This window comes from Nanorana parkeri, unplaced genomic scaffold, assembly GCF_000935625.1.
Source record: "Nanorana parkeri isolate BGI_ZX_2015 unplaced genomic scaffold, ASM93562v1 scaffold1289, whole genome shotgun sequence".
In the NCBI taxonomy this organism is placed as follows: Eukaryota; Metazoa; Chordata; class Amphibia; order Anura; family Dicroglossidae; genus Nanorana; species Nanorana parkeri.
The window spans coordinates 154,914-181,222 of NW_017307557.1; the positions used below are offsets into that span (position 1 = coordinate 154,914).

General features: G+C 41.4%; 1 protein-coding gene across 1 annotated transcript in view; it reads left to right on the plus strand.

Moving 5' to 3' along the window:
• Positions 1–643: 643 nt before the first annotated feature.
• The window catches only part of CBL (Cbl proto-oncogene), a 60,183-nt gene continuing 34,517 nt past the window's right edge, over positions 644–26,309 (plus strand). Inside the window, exons 1-2 of the mRNA XM_018569118.1 lie at positions 644–872; positions 19,598–19,845. Coding sequence (XP_018424620.1) covers positions 732–872; positions 19,598–19,845 — 389 coding nt within the window. The 5' untranslated portion in view covers positions 644–731. The remainder of the gene's footprint in view (positions 873–19,597; positions 19,846–26,309) is intronic.

The window sequence follows — 26,309 nt, forward strand, 5'->3', positions numbered from 1 at the left end:
TTTTATTGGGACCCTTTTTGGCCCTTCCTGGATACTCACCTAGGCCAGAATGGGGGTCCAGTTGCCCTCAGCCTGCTGGGATACGATGGTCACGCATCCTCAGGGGAGCATTTTTAGGGGGCAAACTGTTCAGAGTACCAGCAGCTGGATCCTTGATGACAAGCCGTTGCGCATGTGCGGCATGAGGTGCATGCTAAAAGAACCGGACAACAAACTGATGGCGTAAGTAATAATAAAGACACTGTGCAAATTACAGGAGGGCAATGCTTGATTTTCTGGACATGTTAGATGTGTTTTGAGGATATTCCAAAAAAGTAAGCGAGGATTAACAAAATATTAATAATACAGGGGGTGAGGTTCCCCTTTAAGAGTACATATAGACATTATTGCTGCGGTTTCAAATTTTTGCAATGCAAAGTTTCAGCACCAATGTCTACATCGCTCCCCAGACTTCACTACTCACTCTGCGCATGCGCCATCTCCCGGCTCCCCAATGAGCGCGCCCTTCGGCAGCGCCGCCCTGGGCGGGGCTCCTCTGCATATTCATCGTACACTATCCGCGGTGTGTGCGCGCTCCCGGCACTGGGAAAGCGGAAGTGACGGCGGTGGTGCTCGGCCTTGGGAGACTTCTCCCCTCCCTGCCCGGCGTTCACTGGGAGGGCTGTGTCCGGGGGTGGCGGGGCTCTCCGGTGACTTGCTACTCCGTGTGCCTGTGTCTATTCTCCGCCACCATGGCGACCAATATGCGGAAAGGCGGCGGACTCATCGGCATGGTGAAAGACGCTTTTCAGCCGCACCATCACCACCCGACCGCTCAACCTGGAGCCGTGGACCGGAAGACGGTGGAGAAATGCTGGAAGCTGATGGATAAGGTACGTTATCCTCCTCTCCCCGGTGTATGAGGGCAGAGCGTAGGCAGCTTGTAATTACCGCTCCTCCTGGTCCCCATCCTCTGATCAGCACCGATGTACTCAGACGGCCTGAGCTTGTCTTCTCTACTCCAGTAGTAGGGATGTCACAGCATATGTGTGGGCTGTAATCATAGGGCACTGTGCTAATGGGGGCACTGAAGTGGCACTGTGCTGATAACTGGCACTGTAGTGAAGGGGCACTGAGGTGGTGTTGTAGTGATGGGGGGGGGGGCACCGAGGTGGAGTGGTAGTGATGGGGGGATGGGCACCGAGGTGGAGTGGTAGTGATGGGGGGATGGGCACCGAGGTGGAGTCGTAGAGATGGGGGGTGGGGGCACCGAGGTGGAGTCATTTCTGCTCTGTACTTCATGTGTTCTTTGTGTTGACGGTTTCCTCATTTTTATGTTACTTTGTAAACATAAGTCCTGAACTATTTCCAGTTTGCAGGGCTGGACAGGCCGGGTAGTTGTTCACATTTAAAAAGGAAACAAATTCAGCTGTGTCCTCCATTTTTTTTTTTTTATATTATGAGGAAGTGATGAATTGTATTTGTTGCCTCACAGATTTCCGGACATCTACGTCCGCTGTATTAGCACTTTAATATGGTATTATGGACCTGGGGAAAGTCTTGTCATACACCTCGCAGTGACCTAGAATTGTAGTTGCATTCCATGAAAAGGGTTTCTATGTCCACGTCCTCTTGGTACATCTCCTCCCTATAGGGGAAACCTGTACTCAGGACAATGCAGTGTGAAGTCACTGTTCCACAACAAGCTCTGTAAGGTAATCGTGTGTTCAGTCCCCAGAGAGCCTCGTAAAGTTTATGTACAGTTTTAGAGGAGAGAAGAGTTAGATCCCTGATGACGGGTGTCATTGCTGTCTGTGTCCTCACAGGGAAGAAACGCTCTCTGAGTCGCAGTGGCCGTTGTCACTGAGACCAGAAAGTGATGAACAATCAGTCAAAAGACGAGGCCTTGGGAAAACTGTTCCAGTTAAAATGAAGATTGACTATCTCTTCACTGTCTCTCCCTTCCTGTTGTGTCTCCGGGACAGGAAATGAAAAGCAATCTCGCAAATGGGATGCTGGCAGCAGAAAATAAAAACACATTTATAACCATGTCCTATTCTGTCTATAAATAGAGTTCAGGATTTAGATATACTTGCATGTCTACACTGCCTGGCCACAAAAAAAAGTCCCACACAGATATTTTGTTGGACCGTCTTTTAGCTTTGATTACGGCACGCATTCGCCGTGGCATCGTTTCGATAAGCAAATGCAATGTTGCATCATTTATTTCTGTCCAGGGTTGCATGAATTTTTCACCAAGAACTTGTAGTGATGATGGGAGAGTCAGACCACTGCGTAAAGTCTTCTCCAGCACACCCCAAAGATTCTCAGTGGGGTTAAGGTCTGGACTCTGTGGTGACCAACCCATGTGTGAAAATGATGCCTGATGTTCCCTGAACCATTCTTTCACGGTCGCCGCCCGATGAATCCTGGCATTGTAAACTTGGAATATGCCCGTGCCATCAGGGGAGCTGACCTTATTTTCAGGGGAAACGACGTTGCTGAACCTGGAGCTGACTAACTGAAGTAACCCCAGATGTTAACACTTCCAGAAATCGAGGTGGTGACTTTTTTTTTTTTTTGCCCAGGCAGTGTGCATGTGCAATCAAATCTGTTTGTTGCTGCCCCGCCCCAGCTAAAAAAATATAGATGGGGGTCCCTGATTTAGTATTTTTGTAGGTGTATTTGCTCTGTTTCACTGCCAAAACCAGTTTTTCAATTTATCTGAAAACGCACTTAAAGGAGAACTGTGGGGTCAGGGCTTTTCCCCAACTTCTCCTAAGGGTAACGGGAGGACACAAATTAGCGTCCTCCCATCACCCTAAGCTCAGTATACCGTGAGCTACAGCTCGCGGTATACTGAGATGCCGCAGCCGGGACAGATCCCGACATTACTGTCGAGATCCACCCAGCTGCGAGATTGACAGCTATCTAGAGGCAGAGCCAGCCGTGCCCGCCCCCTTCCGTTCTGCCAGTCAGCGCTGGAGGATCGGACAGGGGAGGGTGGGAATCCCTGCCGGGAGTCGTGAGTGACAATCACGGCTCTCTGCAGGGATAGATTGAGAAATGAGCGAGCAACGCTATGTGTTCGCTCACTTCCCGATCTATTGAGCTCACTGTAGCAATTTCTTGACACATGATATTTATGCTACCATTTATCAAATCTATATTTCCCTAATCTTCTTTGACTGCTAGTAAAGAGATGTTTGGCTGCACAAGTGACACTAAACTCAGGTGTTAAATCCTTAAAAATGCATTCAAATACTTTTTTTTTTTTTTTTAAAACTATGGGGTAACCTTTTTATATAGTTGTCTTTAGGGACACCGAGGACATATACTAACCTCTTCCCGTGACCCAAAGCTCTTTATATAGCGGGCTACTGCCCGCTATATACTGAGAGAATGCCACAGCCAGGACAGAGCCTGACAATACTGTAGAGATCCACTCAACTGGCTGATCTACAGCGCACTCTGCCCATCTAGAGGCAAAGCCAGTCTGCGCTGGAGGATCGGAGGGGGGAATCAAGCACAGGCCAAGTAGATTTCGATATTCGTTCGTCCGCAATACTAACTGTCTGAATTCCGTCGATCGACCGAACATATTTTTGTTTGCGCATGTGCAGTGTTCGTGTTGCGTTTTTGTTTCGGGTGAAAACGCCACTAAGCCATTGATTTTTCGTACGATTCCAACAAAAGGTTTTCTAGTCTGACAAAGTTTGGCCAGTTGTACAGTAATTGTGATCGTTGACTTCCCATCAACTGGCCGATTATCGTAGCAAAAACCGCTTTTTGTACAAACGATAATCGCAAGGTGTTTGGGCACCTTTTTAGAAAGAATTTCAAAACCCTCACCACTCAATGCAAAGCTTTTAGATTTGGATAAAGTTATACTTTAAACTGCTCTGAAAACACCTTCCTCTTATGAGGTACATCTCGCAATGCATTTTTAAGTGTCTTGGGCTTGTGCTGGGAGAGATTACCCATGCAAATCCGGACATTCACAAAGCAAATATTTGAATAGGATGTTTGAAGCCTACAGGGGCATGCTGTATGTGCAATACTGATGCTATTGTTTGGTAGCTTATGGTGCTTGCTCTTCAGCGGTAACGTTAGTATGGGCGGCTTTACATTAAACTTTATATTACCTTTATTTTTCTAGACTAAGTCTCATGTTTATAAAGTTTGCTTATTTTCAATCCTTTCACCAGTTGTCACTAATACTGTAAAGTCATAAATGCCGAGATCCTTGTGTGCTCAGCTTATAGTGGAGGGATGCTGTAGGGTTTGCCGTTATCTAATGTAGTGCAGTAATGTATCTAAAGCACATATATTCAGTGTGTGTGTATAATTTTATTCATTTTTGTGTAGTGTTGGATAGAGTAGGGAAGGGTGAGAACTTCTGTCAGGTATAGGTTCATTCAAGAACATCTATGAGTAGTAGTAAAATAATTGTAAAAATAGTAAGCGTGTTGTCATTGCGATTCCATTCATTTGAACTAATCGGGAGCAAAATTGGATAGGTGTGAATAGGTTATATATTTGGTTTTCATAAGTAGCATTATGCCTTCAGTCCTCTTTGCTTTACTCAAATCTTGGGACATTCTAATCTGGCAAAGCTCTTTAACCTCTTGGTAATACTGAAGCTTACAGACTTCCTCCTGCCCCCTATTGGTCAGTCAGCATGATGGGATCCATCAGTGGCCATTAGGGATATCCATGAAGCAAGCCATAACAAGCTACCAGGAGGTTCATTAGCTTTGCCTCATCATAATGGTACCTGCATATAGTCCTGTGGGGTTTTTATTTGGAGAGGGGAAGTTGATGGGGGTGTTTGAACTTTGTATGCTTTCCTGCATCAAATTACACAAGGTGTTCTGTAGCACTGTAAATGGTGTTTTTTGTATCCACTCCTGTGTTTTTTCCTCTGTTTAATGCATTTTATGTGCAGTTCTCACATGTTTATACGGTTGAATGTTACCCCATGTAAAATGTATTTGAGGTGTTTGAGCTGTGGTTTTAGCTTGAGTATGTGTCCATAGGGGACTTTTCAGCATCTTGAGGAGACTGCAAGCTGGAAAATGTGTGAGCGCAAAGAAAGAAATGGACATCCAGAGAGCTGCTAGAGACCATTATTTCCCTTGTGAAGCAGCATCAGGAACTTGATGATCCTCAGCGTCCTCCTTGATAAGAGGTCTGGCACAGCTACTCATGGGATGAAGCAGCAAAAAGAACATGATGATCCTTGCTCTCCTGTCGATAAAAGAAAAGACTGGCTACACATGGCATGAAATTCTTCAAGTCGTCATTTGAAAGCAGCCTGGCTATGGTGAGAAAAAATGATTTACTCTTTGTATATTTTATGTAAGATGTAGTCATTTCTGAACCACGGAAATACCATACTTTACTCATGATTAGACTGCTCGTGTTGTTGTAAGGTGTGAATTATGTTGGTGGTTCCTATAAAACCCAGTATGGCAGGCGTCATGTTATCTGTTACTTTTTGTAGCTCTTTTGTTTTTTAGGAACTTCCTGGAATTACCTTTTTTTTTAAGATAGACCTGCCTTAAGAGAAATATGTGGTGGAAATTGCCAAGCCACTAGTAAGGGTTAAGTATACATATTAGGAAATTTGAGGTGAAGTTGTTGTTGGCCTGCATTCCTAGGTCACTGTTTGGATGTTTTTGAAGCAAAGGGATCTGGGTTAATAACATCCGCTAGCATTTCAGATGTAGAGGTCAGTAATGTCAGCCTAAACATTGACTTCATTTGACCCATTTATGGGAGTAGAAATATTAGAATTGAGGTCATAAATGTAAGTAACTTTTACCTGTTCCTGTCCATAATAATGGAGGTGGATTCCTTTCTCTGGTGTGATTTCATGGGGATTATGGTAAAATATATACTGCCGTATGAATTATATCCTTTTGGTGTAATATTCCTCAAACTGGTGCTCAGTTTGGATGACATTTTTGACTGACAGCTGTGGGACGTTTGGCTGCTTATGTGGTAGACTTCTACCCTGTTGTATTTGTTATGTTAACCACGCTTTTCTGATTGATTGGGTTCCTGCTGCTTTTATTGTTGGAAAGACTGTTAAATTAGGTAATTATTTTTGCCAGGACTTATATCAGCTTCTTTCTTCAGACCCTTGATGGACAACATATCTCATAATTCCTTGTTTTTTCATGACCCAAGTCTTGACAGTAGGCAGATTCTAGCTTAAAGGAAGATTTTTGCCAGTCATTTAGGGCAGAAGTAATACAGGCATTTGTGCATTGTTCTGCATTGGATGGAGAGGGACTGAGGGAAGAGACAAGTTGCCTCCTGGTATCCTAGAGGGTGGCAGGAACTTCTAAAATTAATCTATAGTAGGTATCCAGCAAAGTACGATACCTGTTTTATAAATGAATGTAGTAGAACCTGTAATTGAAACTGTTTTCCTGCACTGCCTGGCATCAATACCTTTTTATGTGTTTTGAAGTCCAGACAGTTCTGGAAATTTTCTCACCGAAATCCTTGTTATGGATAGGTTTGGTGGCATTCTTATGTAATCTTCTGGAATGGTATTTGCGCTTTTGTGCAATCTGTTGCTTTTCCAACTTTGGCAGGTTTTTAATTTTATCCAAGCCATAGTATAGCTAGCAGTTGTCAGTCACATTTCACTGTTCACCCAAACTTGCTTCCTCAGCTTTGTGTCGGGAACATTCCATGCTGATTGGATTACTCTGACTGGGTTACCCATGAGGATATAAATCAAGGGGAGTGATCCTCATTAGAGCTGAGGAAGCTGTTTTGAAGAAGCCGTGGAAGTCCTGCTGAATGTCGCAGACTACTTGCTGATTGTAGAATGTGTTCCTTGTAGCAAGTAACTACTGTAGATATAAATACATTTTTTTTTGTTTTTGTTTTCCTAGTGAAAGTGCTGAAAACTGGACGGACCATGAGAGGATTTCAAAAGGTGAACTCTGGTTACAAAACCTGCAGGAAGTTCAACTTTCTATTCCATGCTGTTAGTAGTATTATATAAATGTAAGTATTCACCAACTTGTTATTGAATTCTAAGTTTTCTGTGTATATTAAAAATTGTTTGCTCAACCCCAACAGTAAGTGGCATGCCAGGAAATGAGCCATCAACAATGGAATCCTCTTCAGGACAAAGCGTATGACTTGCCCTATCAGCGTGCTTGCAGGAAGCTTCTTTGTGGTGGTAAAACTGCACTAAGTTGAAGAGGAGTAGACTTAACCACCCGGGGAACTTTTACCACTCATGGAAGAGACCTTGGAAGGAGCTACATAGCTGTAGCACATTTTTTTTATACAGCAAAATTAGATATGTTTACGTTTTCCTTTTTTCTTTCCCCCGACTCGTTCCACAAATGGGGAAAAGGCACATGAGGGTTCTGTTGCTGCCACCAATTAACAAATGTGACTGTACTCTGTGTGGATTACACCAGTAACTCTCCCCAGAGATGTTTTTATTCAAATCTGCCAAAAGAACTAATGCATGGCTTATTACAGTTTGTGAAAATTGTTACATTTTAGAAAATTGTTTGTAAAACATAACTTCTTTTTTTTTAATTGGATACAAAAGATGCAATAAAAATAAAAAACCTTCAGTGTTTTGTGTTTTTTTATTTATTCTCACAAGAGTTTGAACAGATCATGTTTACGAGGGAGTAGAAATTGTTAACAAATGGAGAACTGAATACAGAAGTTTTCCGTGCTTCAACATTCAGTAGAAGTTCTTCTGCTTTGTGTTTTAAAAATAGCACAAAAATGTCGGAGCAGTTTGTGATGCAGGGCTGAGCTACATAGACAGTTTGGGAATGTTTGAGAAACTGGAGTTTTATATACATGGAAACGTGATCTAAACATAATTTCTAAAACTTACAATAATACAAGAAGTAATATTGATCAAAACAGTTTTAATAAGACACAATGGGAACTTTAGTTGCTGCTTGTATGGCTTTAACTATTTCTTTGTCTTGCAATGAATAACAAGCAATTGTACTAGTTCAAATGAGGTTATAAAAAATGCCTGCATGACTAAAGGTGGCAATACATTAGTAGATTTTCGGTTTCTGCCATGAACCCTCGTTCGAGCTACTACACCATCGCGTATAGTCAAATGTAGATTTTGGAAAATCTTTCGTTGGCCATACTAACTAACCAACCAATTTTTGATCAAAGACGGGAATCATTTCCTTTTGCCCATATTCTGTGTTCTTGCTGAGATTTTTGACGAATGAAAACCCCACTGAGGCATCGATTTTCGTTCGGACAGAAAAATATTTCCCCAAAAATATGATCAGAGTATCAAAATCGGTGATGTACCATCCACTTCCTTTCGATAGAACATTAATTTCCAAACTAAAATCAGTGTGTGGGCACCTTTTTTGGTCTTTATCACTTAACTGTCCATATTTAACTTCTGTCCGTACCAAATATTTTAAACTTGGGTCCAGCAAACAGGAGTGAGGATTGTCTACATGTCAGTGTTTTGGGATATGTACAATACAAATGTGATGTAACTTAGGGTGACATAAAAAGACAAAGGTTGGAAATGAGGGATGTATTTTAAAGTATGAAAATTAACTTTACAGAAAGGGTTCTAAAAATTGGAAAAAAGGGGCCTAAAGTGAAGGGAAACTCTTTGGCCTTTCTGCAGCTTTTGCCATACAATTCCATTTAAAAAGGGGAATTAATTTATGGCAGAAAGAGACAAACAGTCTCCTCCGTTGTAATTTTTCTATCTGCTAGCAGTTTTTTGTTTTTTTTTCTGCCATTTGCAGGTTTAGTTTCGCTTGATTCGCTTCCTTTCACTAAATTAAACTTTACCTTCTTCCAGTCAGTTTCTTTGTTCCAGGATAGACTTTGAATCCTGGAGTTCGATCTCCATTTCTCGTGATTTAAAGTGGTATTAAACTCTCCAATGTTTTGTCAATGTATCCAGATCAGACACGTAGACATTGGCCAGCAAAGTATTTATTTACATTTTTGCCAAGGCACTTAGTCATCATGTTTCTGAATAGCTGGCTTCAACTCTTCCAGCTCAGCTTCCCTGAGTCTTCTGCTCAGTCTAAGATCACAAGGGACAGCAGTCTCCCGCAGCTGTCCATCTGCTAGCTTGGAGAAAAAGGAAAATAAGTAGGAGCACACACAAGGGTGGCTTCAGAGGACCCTGCAAGTGAAAGGTTCCACCTTACAACAGGATATCCAGGTCAGTGCTCAGGAGGCCAACTGGTTCTGCATGAAACTAAAACTTTTAAATATATAGAAGCATTAATCTTAAATCCACATTTGAAGTAGCTTTAAAACTTTTTGACTTTAATAGTCCTACTACGTCAATAAGCCCTACTTCTGTTTTTCATCTATTAAACAGCAGAATCGCAGTGACCAGTAGAGCAGGAAGGGCACAGGACTAGTGAAGTCTAGACCCTGCATGCCTTCTTGGCTTTGGGTGCAGAGTCCTTCCCAAGCTCCAGATTGGATTACAAGTACAACCCAAATTCCAAAAAAAGTTTGGACACTGTGTAAATCTACATAAAACCAGAATTCAGTGATTTGCAAATTGCAAACCATATTTTATTCACAACAGAAAATGGTAGGGATGGACCGGTATGAGTACTCGTACTCTTGAAAATGCCCCAATACCAGTGCTTCAAATTTTAAAACTGAAGCAGCTGCCTGAGGTCCCTCGCTTGCTGGCGACCTCAACAGCCTACCTGTGATCCGAGGCACCTGTTTACAGCGATGGCCGCCCATCTCTTTCCTGGAGAACCCTGCCACCCACCTCCGCCTGTGAGACCCCACACAGCCTCCTAAAGTTTCATCCACAGCCCAACCGAGACCCTCCACAGCCTTCCTAAGATCCTTCACTTGAGACATCAGGCCTTTACCCTGAGGCAGCACAGAGTATGTAGCTTCATATTATTCTGCATTGCTATATAATGGTGGGATTTGTAGTCTTCTATAGCTGGTGGCATTCTGTATAGTTTGTATCCCTAGAAAGTAGAAAACCTATCAAATGTTTAAACTGAGAAAATATGCAATTTTTAAGAATACGTAAGGTAATTTTGAGATTGATTGCAGTAATACCACTCAAAAAAGTTGTGACAGGGCCATGTTTACCACTGTGTAGCATCCCCTCTACTTTAACAAAACTCTGTAAACGTCGGGAAACTGAGACCATTTGCTGGAATTTTGGGAGAGGAATGTTGTCCCATTCTTGCCTGATATAGGATTCTAACGGTTCAACAGCCCTGGGTCGTCTGTCATATTTTTCGTTTTAAGATGTGCCAAATATTTTGGTAAAGGGTCTGGACTGCAGACAGGCCAGTTAAGCACCCGGACTCTTCTACTACAAAGCCATGCTGTTGTCATAGATGCAGTATGTGGTTTAGCACTGTCCTGAAATATGCAAGGCCTTCCCTGAAAAAAGGCTTTGTCTGGATGGGAGCATATGCTGCTCTAAAACCTGCATGTATCTTTTCAGCATTGATGGTGCCTTTCCAGATGTACAAGCTGCCCATTCCATATGCACCCGCATACTAAAAGAAATGCAGGCTTTGGAACCGAGTGCTGATAACAAGCCGGAAGGTTCCTCTTCTCTTTAGTCTGGAGGACTCGGTGCCCATGGTTGCCAAAAAGAATGTAAAATTTTGATTCGCCTGACCACATAACAGTGTTCCACTTTCAACAGACCATTTTAAATGAGCTTTGGCCCAGAAAAGACGGCAGCATTTCTGGATCATGATTTTTCGAAGTATTCCTGAGCTCCTGCAGTGATGTCCATCACAGATTCATGCCTGTTTTTAATGCAGTGCCATTAGAGGGCCAGAAGATCACGGGCATCCTATATTGCATTTCAGCCTTGTCCCCTGCGCAGAGAGTTTTCGTCAGATTCTCGGAATCTTGATATGTACAGGTGAAACTCGAATAATTAGAATATCATGCAAAAGTAATTGCAGTAAGTGCTGCAAAAGGGGCCCAAACCAAGTACTGAGTACATATGCATGCTTGTACTTTTCAGAGGTCCGATATTGTTCTATGTACAATCCTTGTTTTATTGATTGTATGTAATCTACTTTTTTGAGGTTGTGGATTTGGGGTTCTTGGGGTTTTCATGAGCTGTAAGCCATAATCATCACAATTATGACAAATCACGGCTTGAATTATCTTGCTTTGCATGTAATGAGTCTATCTCATATATTAGTTTCACCTTTTAAGTTGCATTAGTGAAATAAATGAACTTATTCTAATTATTTGAGTTTCACCTGTACTACAGATGATGATAATGATATATTTCAAGTCTTTGCAATTATATGTTAAGAAACATTATTCTAAAAATCATTTGACAATTTTTAGAAGCAGCATTTTGCAGATTGGTGAACCTCTGCCCATCTTTACTTCTGAGACACTCGACTCTCTAAGATGCTCCTTTTTATACCCAATCATGTTACTGACCAGTTGCATAATGTTCCAGCTCTTCCTTGTTAGTACCACTTTGCCATGCTTTTTTTTTTTTTTTTAAATGCCGTCTCACCTATTTTGCTGCTGCCATCAATTTCAAAATTACCTTTTTTATTTATTTTTTTCTTAAAATGTTAAATTTTCTCGGTTTAGATATATATGTTTTCTATTGTGAATACAATCTGGGTTTGAGATTTGCAAATCATTGCATTCTGTTATGTACATTTTACACGGCGTCCCAACTTTTTTAGAGTTGGGGTTGTACAATAAGGTGAACGGTACTACAGTAATATTTCGGTAGTTGGTCAGGTTTGCTTTAATACTCTTATGGACATCTAAGTGTTGCTTAAAGTAAATCTGTCAAGATAAAAAAATATATATATTTAGGGGGTTCCAGTTGCTGACTTCTGAAAGTGCTTCTATACTTTCCCAATGGCCTCAATATATTAAGTTAACAACCTGAAGCAAGTATGTGACTCGGATACTGTTTAAAAAAAAAAACAAAGCCAAAGAATAAAAATAGATGCTCTGGGTCACTGCATGGTTACTGTGCGATCATAAAAAACTTTGCTACAATTTCAAAAGGTGACAATCTCAAAGCTGTGATGCTAAAATTGTACGTTTTTACCTAGTTTGATCAGAATTTTTTGCTAACACTTTAAGCCTTTATTAGTTATAGTGCGGACAATTTTACTCAGCACTTTACATACTGTGCATTCACATCAGTCCCTGCCCTCATGGAGCTTATGATCTAAGGTCCCTATTGCATATGGTGCCAATTTTAGACCGAGACCGATTAACCTTCCAGCATGTCTTTGGTGTATGGGATACAAGTACAGGGAAGACATGCAAACAGTGTCCTGACCAGGATTTGAACTGGGGACCCCAGTGCTGCAAGGCTTAAGTGTTAACCTCTAAGTCACTGTGCTGCCCTTTTTAGAGGTTTTCCTGTGTGTGCTGCAGTGGGTGTTGTAAGGGGAGAGAAACCCTGTCTTAAATTAAACAGTGAGCTTAGAAAGAAGCAGCGATATCCTTTAGACTTTGTCGGCTATAGTTTGGTATAAATATCTGTTTTTGCAAATTATGTAACAATCGTGTTGGAAAAGATTACAGGACAATGCATTGTTTTTCTACTTTGTTTTTCCCGGTTAGTCTAGGAGATAAAATATGTATCAAGTTCTGGTACCATGTGAAAACCTTATCTGTCTTAACAAAAGAAATGTAAAATATCTAGTAGGGTAAACCACAAAAGTTGGTACAGAACAGGCACCTCTCAAAAACCTAGAGTGGTTCAGATCCTCAGAGGCTCCAGAAATGGCCTTTGGTGTCTCACTGAGAGAGGATGAGGTGCATGCAATGTCTTTTTTAGTAACGCCGCCTTCTTTTTTGGGATGTATGCTAAACTCACAGTAGGTATGTGGGAGAAAGCATTGATAAGTGCAAATTAGGTTAATATTTGTCATTGTTCCCCAAGCATTTACATAATCCTCTGACTTTGGCTCCAATTTTTTCCCCCCCACAAAATTGTATTCTAAATGCCGAAATAAAAGCAAAATTGGTAGAAGCCAGCTCGTTAGCATATTTCTTTTAGTACAGCTTTCCTTTTAATCTGAGGAAGCCTCAGCACCCCATTTACTGCAGAGTTGTTTTTTTTTGTATTCGGTACACATGTAGATGAGAGGAGGTAGAATTCGCTGACCAGTAAACCGTATGGTCAGCTTGAGGTTTTCACTCTACTTGATTATCATGTATTGCATGTAGTTATCTGAATGAGCATGCATGCATACTCTGCAAGCAACAAGTTCTCATCTAGTTCGCAAATGTATTCTCGGACAAATGGAAATTGTGTACTTTGCATACAGAACATTGATTCTCATTTATGGCATTTATTTGTGGCTGGGGGACATCACACTAGCTATATATGATGAAAAGGAGGATATATTTATCATACAGTAGGTGGCCGTGTACAGCTACCAAAGGTAGTCATGTGAAAAAGAAAGTACACCCTCTTTGAATTTATGGTTTTGCGTATCATGACATAATAAAAATCCTCTGGTCCTCAGCAGGTCTTAAAATTTAGGTAAATTCAACCTCGGATGAACAAAAACACAGGGCATGTTACACCGTGTCGTTATTTATTTTACAAACATAAAGCCAAAATGGAGAAGTTGTGTGAAAAACCAAAACAAAGTACACTATGATTGAATCACCTTTAGCAGGAATAACTTGAAGCAATAGTTTTCTGCTCGACTTTGTCTTTCACATCGTTGTGGAGGAATTTGGCCCACTCTTTACAACATTGCTTCAGTTCATTGAGGTTTGTGGACATTTGTTTATACACAGCTCTCAAGGTCCTACCACAGCATTTAAATTGGCTTGAGATCTGGACTATGACTGGGCCATTGCAACACCTCGATTCTTTTCTTTCCTTTTTTGGGATCATTGTCCTGTTGCATGAGCCAATTTTGGCCAAGCTTTAGCTGTCGGACAGATGGCCTCACATTTTGACTCTAGATTGCAAGGTGCCCTGGTTCTGCTGTGGCTGCAAAACAAGCCCAAATCATCAACTCTCCAACACTGTGCTTGACAGTTGGTATGAGGTGTTTGTACTGATATGCTGTTTGTTTTTGCCAAATGTGGCATTGTGCATTATGGCCAAACCTCTCCACTTTGATCTCCTCTGTCCAAAGGATATTTTTCTAGAAGTCTTGTTTGTTCAGCTGCAACTTTGAATGCCTAAGCCGTGCTGCCATGTTCTTTTTAGAAAGAAGATACTTTCTCCTGGCAATCCTTCCAAACAAACCATACCTGTTCAGTCTTTTTCTAATTGTACTGTGGTGAACTCTAACATTTAACATGCTGACATAGGCCTGTAGAGTCTGAGATGTAACTCTTTGGATTTTTTGCAATTTCTCTGATCAATGCACAGTTTGACCTTTTGGGGGAGAGGGGAGAATTTGCTAGGACATTCACTCCTGGAAAGATTGGCAATTGTCTTGAATGTTTTCTACTTGTGAATAACCTTTCTCACTGTAGAATGATTGACTTTTTTTAAAATTGTTGGGAAATGGCCTTATAACCCTTCCAGATTGAAGGGCACCGACAATTACTTCTCTAATTCATTGCATTATGTTGGCGTAGTGTTAACATGCATCTGAATGATCCAGACCAGCAAACTGCTACAACTTTGGCTTTTATAGAGGTGGTCACACTTGCTGCTGATTAGTTAAACGAGTATTGAATTAGCAGCACCTGGCTGCTACGTAGCCTCTTAATGCCTATGGCAGCAGTAAGGGTGTACTTAGTTTTTCTCACAACTTCTCCATTTTGGCTTTGTTTGACAGTGTAATATGTCATTGTTCATCTGATGTTGTATTTACCTAATTTTAAGATCTGCTATAGATCACATTTAATTTTTTATTTTTTATAAATTTGATTTATTATGTCCTGATATTTAAAACCATAGAATTCAAATGCTTTCCTTTTGACACAACTGTGCATTTGCTTTTTTACCACAATTATCCAAACAGCAAGTCTTGTGATTGCAACTCGAGGCATACAGGCATGAGGTTCAATTGTTTCACCAAATAATATAATGGATAAAAGGTCTGTAATAAATGATCTTGCCAGATATGGTTCCATCAGCTCAAACGTTTGACCTGCTGGGATTTTCTACACAATAGTCTAGCCATTCTTTTGTGATCCCTCTCATTAACAAGCTGTAGAAGCTAGATTTGTTCAGGTGGATCCAATAACCAGTCCCTGAAACAGTGGTATGCAGAAGTGTCTATGAACACCAAAACTGTATGACTGAAGATTATTAAAGCACTTCCTTATTGAATGGATCTCTGTTTTTTTCCTCGTGACCTGCTGATTGCTGGGCCTAATTTGGGGTACAGATATATAATATGTACATAGGATTTAGGCTCTTAAGGGCTCGGCACTGTTGTTTTTAATGGCTTAGTGAACATTTTATTAGAATGCATATTATTTGAATGCCCTAGCTTACATAGCATGCTTGACGATTTTTGTATTCCTGCAAAAGCCTTCTCATTCACTGCCCTGTAGTAAAAAAATCAATTTCTCAGTTAAAAGTTAAACATATATGCTTCCAACTGCGCTGATGCCTTTTGCACAAAATTATAGTGAAACTGAAATGAGGAAGTACATTTCTAGAGGTCCCATCGCCCTCCCCAGCACTTACAGTAGTTAAAGTGGACTGTTCAGTCTGCATGTATAAATTCCTGTCATGTCCTATATCAACAGCAAATACAGCCATTCCTCGGTTAGCGACTTACTGTTTTGCGACCACTCGCACTTACGACGGACCGCCGATTGACCTCCGACCTTGCGCGTCAGTGCGTCACCGACGGAAGTGGTGTCCCCCGATCTTCACTGCGGGTCCCGCTAAGTATTTTTTCATTGCCCGATGTACAGTACACTGTTCGGTACTGTACATCGACAACGCTATACAGTACTGTACTAATACTGCACAGTACTGTATAGAGTTCCTTAACGACCAATTCGTTTAACGACCTGGTCGTAGGAACGGAACTCGGTCGTTAAGTGAGGAATACCTGTATACAGAAGCCTAGACTGATATGTCTTCTCCAGTCTGCTGTGGGAAAGCGGAAGCCTTTGCTAAGTGTCTCTTTCCGCTGGTGATTCCTCCGACTATAACATCGGGACTTGACAGCACGATTGTGATGGTGGTGCACTTGACGCAACCTGATGCATTTTTCCGCGGCAAGCTGCAAGTCACCGCACAACAACATGCTGCTGTGTGGTGACCTGAATGGAGTGTACACTACCAATTAAGTTTTAAAAGAAAAATTAAATTGTGACCGCTCCAGCAGTACGTTATACAAGGTTTACTGCCGGACCTGCCATAATACAGCCCACAAAAAGAACCCAGCATTTTGGCAGATGGGCTAGTGTAAACAGGCCCTCAGAGTAAGTCCCCATTCACACCGTAGCATATTGTGAGCATGCATTCACAAAACGCACACCAAACACAAGGCACTTGCAGTGCCATTATTAGTTAATGGCACCCCAAATGCAGCCGAGCAAATGCCGTGTTTTCCTGCGATGAGAATGCGGAAAAACTTTCCCGCATTTGGTACGTGTCCACGGTCACATTGCAATCAACAGGGATGTGCGACAAACATGGGAATGTGCATCACTATAAAGCTGGCCATACACTTTACAACCATGGTTGTAAGCTAGTTAAAAGCTTGTACGATCTGTCCATCTTGGACAGACCGTACTTGCAATCACCGCAAGCCCGCCCCGCTGAGGGGAGGGCTTCCAATGACTGCAATGCTGAGCGGGCAGTGTGCGCTTGCGCACACCGGCCTGTGCGGCATTTGTCTTACGAGCAAGCCACAAACCCGCCGAAAATCTTACATTTTTTCGGCTGGTTTTCAAACATGCTCGTAAAACCAGAGACGTGCAATCGTACAGTAGAAACGGTTGCACGCCTTCAATACACCTGCCGATATTATCGTACGATCGTGGGATTTCCCGCAATTATCGTACAAAAATCGGTAGGTGTATGGCCACCTTAACACTATGGTGTGAATTGAAGCTAAGCGTCGTTAACCGCTTATTTCTGAGCAAGCCGTTTTTCTATTTTCTTCTAGATAACAATTGACTTTTATAGATCCATGCTGGGTATGTTTGCTTTTTTAACATCTATTCCTGTGTATGGTCCCCTTCATTTCCTGGAACCAAAGTTAAGTTTCTAGGTCTGTAGTTATTGGATGAGCATGGTTTAGAAATAACTAAGCTCAGATCTTTGGGACTGCTAATACAGACTATAAAATGTAGGTTCATTTATGACCTTATGATGATTTCTGGGTGCGTTTTGAAAAGACATTGCCTAAAAAGGCCACAGCAGTTTTATAGGTAAAATGATGCAAATTATTCTTGCGAAAGCTGAGAAATACCATTTTTTTCAATATATCATAGCTGCAGAAACAACAAAACTCATGAAGCAGTCCGTGTCAGTGTATTTAACAATGTGGCTGTCATCTCTGTGATCAGCGTTAAAGGAAACCTCAACCGTTTTACAGTGGAAACTATGACGTCCGCTAAAGCTTTCAAAAATCTATATGAAGGAAATTTATTTTCTGTACATCCATGTAAATGTTTTTAAAAATCAACACGAGGGTTTAGCACTAAAGGAGAACTATGAGGTGAGAGAAAATCACTCATCCTCATTGTTCAAGCCGACGTGTGACAATGCAAACGTCACACGTCGGCTCAATAGATCGGGAAGTGAGCGAACACATACCGTCGCTCGATCACTTCTCGATCCTATCTCTGCAGAGAGCTGTGACTGTCAGTCACGGCTCCATGAAGGGATTCCCCCCTCCCCGCTCCGATGTATGTGGCAGAGCCCAATGAAAGGTAGTACCAATCGATAGACCACCTGCCTGCAAAAACACTGCTGCCTAGGTTCAGACAACCAAGTTAGGAAGCCTCAGCAAAATGACCTTTCTTGCCAAGCTGAGCTAAAGAAAAAGGGAACACCAGTGCAGTCCAGTGAGATGATTACTTGTAAATATTTGGCTGTTAACTGATTTTTGTCACCATTGTACACACTTTCCTGCATACCTGTTGCAACCCTTTTATTGTAACACTATTTACTCTGGAAGGTTGAAGTAGTTTTGAAACCTGTAAATGTCTAACATGCAGTACAGTGGAATGTAGATGGGGTTATTGTGCCTGCTCTCTCACCTCATGAATCACAGTGGCAGCTAAATACATAATTGCTTGGCACTCCACCTATGTTTTGAATGTCTTCATACAAGATTACATTCCTGTTAATTTTGAGGTTTTTGGTTCTAAAAGAATGCTGGCAGTATTTACCAACCTTCTCCACTCTGTCCCCTCAAAGTCCTGTGCAAGTTTAGAGTTTAACCTTTACAGAGGCAATGCCAGCTCTAATTGTGTGTCTAAGGGCTTGTTCACACCGAAAGCATGTGTTCCAAAACGGTAGCTGCTGGAACGCACCGCGATCAGTAAGAAACTTCCCCCCCGCGTTCTGGGGCGGGAGGGGGCGTGGTGGTGCATTGAATTCAATGGCACCGCTATAGTTACATAGTAACATCCTGAATTTACTTGGTACATATCCAGTAAAAAAAAAAAAGTTTTTAAAAAAATTACTTTTAATAAAAAAAAATTAGTGCCGAGGAGGCTATTAAAGATGGGAGACAAACATACGACATTCTAAAATTGTTCCACACTAAAATTATATTTCACTTGTATTTTGTGACCTATAATTCCCAAAATAAACTGAAATCCCAGACATATGGTATACGCTATAAATCAGGACAAATAAAATGATTTATTATGGATTACCTTCTTTTAGCTACACTATTTATGTATACATTATTATTGCCAAAGCTGTGAATATTAAAAAAAAAAATAATTTTAAATATGTCACCTCAAATTATAGCCCATTTTATTCTTTAAAAAACGGTATATAAATATATGTGTCGGTGTAATGCATGATGAAGATTGAAAATATGTTTAAACAAATGCATGGCAAAATTGCTCCGGTCCTCGGAAGCGAAAACATTTTCTGAAGCAGTGTCACTAAGGGGTTAATAGCATACACTTGTAGCGCTGAACATCCAGTTGTAATGCAAACACTGCATAGTCAAGCAGAGGACCCACCATAATGCAGCCAGATGAGCTTTTGTGTGAATGAAATGGAATGATGGGTACCAGTGACCTGTGTGGTAACTGATCTACACCTGTATTACTTGCACTGTAATCTTGAACTGAGCTTCCAGAAAAAAACATTTTTTAGTCTGATGAATATAAACTCTTCAACAGTCACCCAGCTCTGAGGTTTGGGTGAGTATAACATTATTTTATACCCCAGATGAAAACCAGCACTTAACCCTTGCAGCGAGGGGGTACCCCACTACTAGGGTTAAGAATAATTTTTCTTGGAGTTCTTCAAGTAATTTATGATTATCACAACAGTAGAATGGAGGTTGCAGCTAATATGACTGTTCCTTGTATTATGTTCTGTTAACGTAGCTTGTTTTTTCCTAAATGTTACCTTTTAAAAATTATATATTTTTTAAATAATCGCATTAGTTTAACCTAAATGTCTTTTATCGCTATACAGGTTGTTCGATTGTGCCAGAATCAAAGACTCGCTTTGAAAAACAGTCCGCCATATATTTTGGACCTGCTTCCTGATACCTACCAACACCTCCGCACCATTATGTCTCGCTATGAGGGAAAGATGGAGATGCTTGGTGAAAATGAGTATTTTAGAGTCTTCATGGAAAACCTCATGAAGAAGACAAAGCAAACAATAAGTTTGTTTAAAGAAGGCAAGGAACGCATGTATGAAGAGAATTCCCAACCAAGGTTAGTGTCTTCCCTTTTTAACAGCTTGTAAAGCTCCTGGTAGGCAACCTGCTTTAGATTTTAGAAGTTCTATTTCACTGACTGCTCCAATGGATCCCTCTGCTCATGTCGGCCAGGTTCTTATTGCTATTATATATAATGTTATCACCATATGTTCACTAGGCAATTGTATGTAAATGTTCTAGACCATTAGGTCGATCGCAAAGCTAACACTGGTCGATCGCGATCGGCTGTGTCCCCTACTCCTGCCGTGGGGTTTCTCCTCTGGATCCAAGGAGAAGTGAAGCGCTGCAGCCGGCGGCAGGGAGGCAGAGGACCGTGAGGAGGGAGAGAGCCGTTCGGCCAGGATCTGACAGCGGCAGAGGAGCCATAGGCACCTTCTGCTATCAGTCAAACCTTGGGCAGAGAGGAGGGGCATGGCCTGCCACAGGTCTGTGTGTCTATGAATGCACACAGCTACTGCGTGCACAGGTGCCCCCATAGCAGCCGCTTAGCTGATGGGGGCACTCGTGCAGGGGGGGAGGGGGACCACTGAGAGCACCCACTTGAAAACGAGGAATTGAGAACTTTGAAAGAAAAACGGCAACAGTCTTTGAGAAAGGTGGGCCTCCATGTAGCAAATATTCCTCTTTTTTTTAATTTTTTTAACAAAGCTTTACTATTACTTTAAACTCTCTAACTATTTCTTAGACCCATGGTCTACATTTTCAGGTGATAGGAGGTTTTTGTTTGTAAAATGACATAAATAAATGGGTACATAAAAAGTACAACATTGAAACATTGTGGTAAAAACCATGTCTTTATTACTTAGATCAAGTACCAATATCTGATCTAGTAATGAAAACATGGTTTGACCACAATGTTTCAATATTGTACTTTTATAGAATTGTCAGATACAACAGTCCTAACTGGATGCCTGCTAAAAAAAGTGCTTTCTTTTGAAAAATTGATGTTGGCTAAGACTGAGCTAAGCACACAGATTACAAATTATGGTAATTCTGATCAATTGTTTAGTGAACCATAAAAAGCTAAATCTGACCTTTTCTAAAAAGTAAATCTCCTTTGCCATGTTTTAGATTTACTTTTTCTAATTGATTTTTTTCCTTAACAAGCAATTAATTGTGAAGCTTATTCTATAAATACCTGGTGATCCTGCTAGGTAATCACCTAGCTTCCTGCAAAGTGACAGCACTTCTTGGCCTGCATTAAAATCACTGCTGCATTGTCAGTACTGTAGCCGCTAAGGACACAATCATTGCCTTGCCATGCATGCAGAGTGGGGCATTGGCACTGCGATATCCCTCCGAAATTTTACTGCTTACTACCTTGTAGTCCTAAAGTTGACCTGCATCTGACAGAAATGAGACAGGGCGCCCTGTGTTATCTTTCCCTAAGGTCATGCCAAGTTGAACACAAAAGGGAGCCCCTGTGATGTTTACAGAGGGGCAAAGAAGTGCCTTGGTTGTGTTCCAGGAGAAGGCGTGTAAAGAAAAATAAAATTACATGGCACCATAAAAAAAATGCATTAGCTAAAAACTGACATGAATTAAGGTAGTAGTACATTCTGGGCATGTTTTACCTTAATGCATTAGGGTAAAAACTACTCGGTACCTTTTTTCTCTCCTGAAGCGATCCTCCATTCCCTGAACTTTCTGGTTGCAGGGGGAGGATACTGAGGGCAGATGAGCCATAGCCCATCAATCAAACTGTTGGGCGGAGAGGAGGGGCATGGCCTCCAGCGTGTGTTTGTTACTAAGATTACCTGAACTCCTGTACTGTATATCTTGTTCGCTGAGAAAGGTATCTAGATGGTTCTTAAATAACTCCATACTCTCAGCTGATACTGTCTGTGGAAGGGAGTTCCACAATTTTTTTTATTTATGTATTGTAAGATTTTTGGGTTGTTTTTTGTTGTTGTTGCTGTTTATGGCAATCATTTTTTTGTTTTCTATTTTAGCTCCCCCGATTTTAACTTTTACATTTTCTACTGCATTCCTTGTAGTTCTGGAAGGCCAGTGCTGCCCCTTCCATTTTATATTTCTTAAATGCCAGGTTCTTCTTAACAAGTTGTTTTACCTCCGGATTCAGCCACACAGGTTTAGCTTTTATTCTTTTATTTTTTATTACCCAATGGTATGCACAGGCTTAATGCTATTGTTCAGTATATCCTTAAAGCAACCCCACTTATTCTTAGTGTTCTTTGCTATAAATAGTTCCTTCCATTTGATATCATTCAATAATGATTGCAGCTTGTTGAAGTTTGCTGTTCTTGTCAAGCCAACTTTCTTTTCTGTAACCTACTGTGAACGTGATTACCCTGTGATCGCTGTTCCCCAAGTTTTCCCTAGTTGCTATGTGTGAAACCAGCTCTGTGTTTCATATTATTAGATCTGATAATGTATTCATCCTAGTCCAGATTTCTACGATCTGTTCCATTAAACTTCTCTCACTAAGTTAAGGAAATGGCCAGCCTTGGTTGAGTGTGCAGTTCCTTTTCCCCAAACTATGTCTAGATAATTGAAGTCCCCCATTATAACAAATTTGCCCTTTTCCCCAGCCAATTTAATCTGTGATAGGAGTTGAGTCTCCACACTCTCCTTTTGTGTTCTGGGGTCTAAAGCCTTGGTTCCCACCTGGTGGGTCATGACCCAAAAGTGGGTTGTGACCCCATGTTCAGTGGGACGCAGCGTGCCTTCCACTTTTCTAGGTGAGAGGTTCCTCAGCCTCCTCCTAACGCAGCACTTTAAAGGAGAACTATGGGGTTAGGGCTTTTCCCCATAGTTCTCCTAAGGGTAACGGGAGGACACAAACTAGAGTCCTCCCGTCACCCTAAGCTCAGTATACCGCGAGCTACAGCTCGTGGTATACTGAGACACCGCAGCTGAAACGGATCCCGACAATTATGTCTGGATCCGCCCAGCTGCGTGAGGGACAGCTGGCTCTGCCTATCGCCCGTCCGTTCCGCCAGGCAGCGCTGGAGGATCGGAGCAGGGAGGGGGGAAATCCAGTCCCTCCCCTGTCACGGCTCTCTGCCGTGGCAGGATCGAGAAGTGAGCGAACGCCGGTATGTGTTTGCTCACTTCCCGATCTACTGAGCCGACCTTTTACAGTTTCATTGTCACAGGCTGGCTAGAACTATGAGGACTATGAAAATCACTCGCCTCATAGTTCTCTAAGTTCTCGTGCCGAAAAGCCATTCAAAATATGCTGCTCGGCACCGAGTGTCAGCTTGGGGTGTGGTGGGATGGGGGTATGGCCGTGAGGGAGCTTCATCTATACGTGCATTGCTAACAACTTCCTCATGTGCCCTGTAGAGGTGGACCAGAGTGACATCACATTCTGATTCCCAGCACCTCTTCAGGGCCTGCAAGGGAGCTGTAGAAGCAATGCAGAGATGGATGGAGCTCCGTCACAGCACAGCAGCCCACACTGGTCCCCAGGCTGAGGATCCACTCCAGTTCTCGTAAGGTAGGGAGACTGGATGTACCTTAAACAAAGGAAACAAAAAGTTTTTGGAGTGTGTGGGAGAATGTCTGTGATTGTGTGAAATTGTGTATGTATGTCAGTGTTTTTGAGGGCACGGACACACTGGTACAGTGCGTTAATCACATTGCGTTAACGCACTGTACCAAGCAATCGCACCTACCGTGTATTCTGGTGTGGGAGGTGTTTTGTGTTGCCATTCATGCCCAAACACACCTCCCACCCACAGTTTGTACGTCCGCCCTGGAACGCGCGGTACCTTTTAAAGCCATCCGCTCCATTGCAGTGCGACTTGGGTCGCGACTTAATGATCAAGGACAAATGTGGGTCCTGAAGTTACACGGGTTGAGAACCACTGATCTAAAGAATACCCGACATTCCGTTTACTATTTGCTCATGTATACGTGTACAGAAGTAATGTATTGGGACCACTGTTTTCCCTTTGTTAGAAAAAGACGCAGTCACACAATGATTAGGTTGAAACCAGTTGGCATAAAGAAACACTGAGCTTGCCAAAAGGATTAGTTAATTATTATAGCAGGCCAATGGAGTATGACACGCACTCACTCTTTGGTATTAGGAAAGCAGAAACAAAATGGGACTGCACCCCCTTCCCCTCTCCTCTTTAACATGGGGGTGTGGTTCTGTAGTCCTAAGAGAACAATAGAATGGATGACGGAGAGCACAGGAAGTCATCAGCTGACAAGATTTCTGGCAAAATCAACAGGTGCTGTGTTCTTCTTTTTTTTTTTCTTTGAACTTATGAAACAGATATAAAGTGCTTTTCATGGTATTTTTAACAGACCAAAAGGGACCAAAGAAGTTATCTTTTAGGGCCCGTTCACACCAAAATTAGTAGGAAAACAGACGGTACGTTGACTTGCCGTTTCAACCTCTGTTGACTTCAGTTCTGTTCCATTACATCCATTTTTAGTTAGGTTATGTTGCAATGAAAAGTAGAGCATGCTCTATTTTTTTTTTTTTTTCATTGCACTGCAAAAGAATAGAACGGATCGCAGCGATGTGAACTGGTCCCATTTATTTTTCGGTGCCCTTGCATTGGTATCTGGTGAAAAACGGATCACAGTGCAACGCATGTGGTGTGAATGGTGTCTTAAGCTTTAAATACTTGGACTTGTCAGTAAATGAAATCACTCCAAATTAAGAAAAATCCTGTTTTGGTTGTCATGGCAACTTCACCTCTGTTCTTCTTCGAATGGCAAGTAGTAGGAGGGAAGTCCTTAGTTTCTGATAGTATAGTGAATCGGATTAGTTGCATTTAGCTGCACCTTGGGTTTAGCTCCATGTTAAGTTGTTTTATTTAATTTTGCCCGACAATCTAGTTATGGTAAATGCTTTAAAATGGAACGCCAGGAAAAAATTTTTTTGGGGGGGGAAGGAAGGTTTGAAGTTTACTAATATCTTACTAGTAATTATGGTTGCCCCATTTGTGGCTGGCTGCTGCATTAGTTAAAATGTATTATTTTTAGGCACCACCGACCTTTCTGCAAATGCTGAATAGCACAGAGAAGGCAGTGGGTTGCTTGCTTGGCACTCTGGCCAGTCACCAAAGGTCTTTTATTTTTTACACAGGTTACAAGGTGTTCTGTATTTGGACAAGGGAGATCATGTGGGAAAAGTAAACCACATGATCTCGCTTGTCCATTCAGAACAATGCAAAAAACATTGTTTTAACTAATGCAGCAGGCTGACATCAGTAGTTGTAAGATATTAGTAAATTGCAAACAGCCAAAAAAAGTTTTTAGTTTTTTTTTCTGGAGTTCTGCTTTAAGCAATGGTTATGCACATTACTTAAAAGACATAAATTTTAATGACTGTCCTGTTTTATCCGAAATGGCTATTTCTGAGCTGGAGGTGGAGCAACACATATGGAATGCATTGAAGTCAGTTTTGTTTCTAAATAAAATAGGAAGCTTGTGTAGAAGAGCAGAAAATACGAAGAGGAAGTGAATGTTACCACAGTCAGAAGCCGTCTATGTCACAAGGACATTTTGAAATGTTTTAGAAATTGTGGTGTTAGTTTTGTTTTATGCAGAGTCATAGTGCTTTGCTTCTGAGGTGCTTTTAATTTATTTTAAGTTCAGGAAATATATTTTGATAGTTTTATGTTTAGCTGAGACATGAGGCTATATATTTCTTTGTCTTCAAATGTTCTGTAGTTCGCAATCTCCCATTTATTTTTTTTAATGTGAAACCCCATTTCGTATTGTCTGATTTATGTGCAGGTCGTCCCCTCTTGTTTTTAGTGTCCTTCTACTGGATTATACGTTCTCTGATCGCAAATTGCAAAACTTGAAAACTGAGGAAGTTATGATGTTCTTGGAGGAACTGGTGTGTTAATAGAAACAGGAATTGACAGTATCACATACTTTTTTTTTTTATGGTGCAAAACTATACCTGCAACTACTTGCTGGAAGATGTCATGTTCTAATTGAGAAGTTCCTCTGAACTTCTGCTTTCCCTAAACTAACCTTTTTGTCAAACTTTTTATCTTGAATTATCTTTGAAAAAAATAGACTATCTTATACACTTTGCATCAGTGCTTGTTGCAAAAAAATATAACCATTCATCACAATTCTGCAGTTTAGCTTTGAGTCTTACTTGCATGACACACAAAATGAATTTGTTCTTTTTATTACATTGCCAGCCTAGCTTTTCACATATTCGGATACGAAAAAAAATCGACGTGGTGCCTCAGGAGCTCAGAACTCCAAAAGTACTTTTGGGCTATCATTCTGACCAGTGATACTCAGTAAATCGGCTATGAATCTGCTACAGCAGTGGCCACCAGAAACCCTGCCCCAAATATTTGCTTGTGTGGCTGTGAGTTGATGTTGCTTGTGCAAAAACAAGTTTTTGAGTTAGGAAAGAGGGGCACCTTTTAGTGCTACATGCTTTATGAAAAACATAGATCCTTGCCACACTTCCAGTTGTATCTTTTATATTTTTAGATGGTGGGG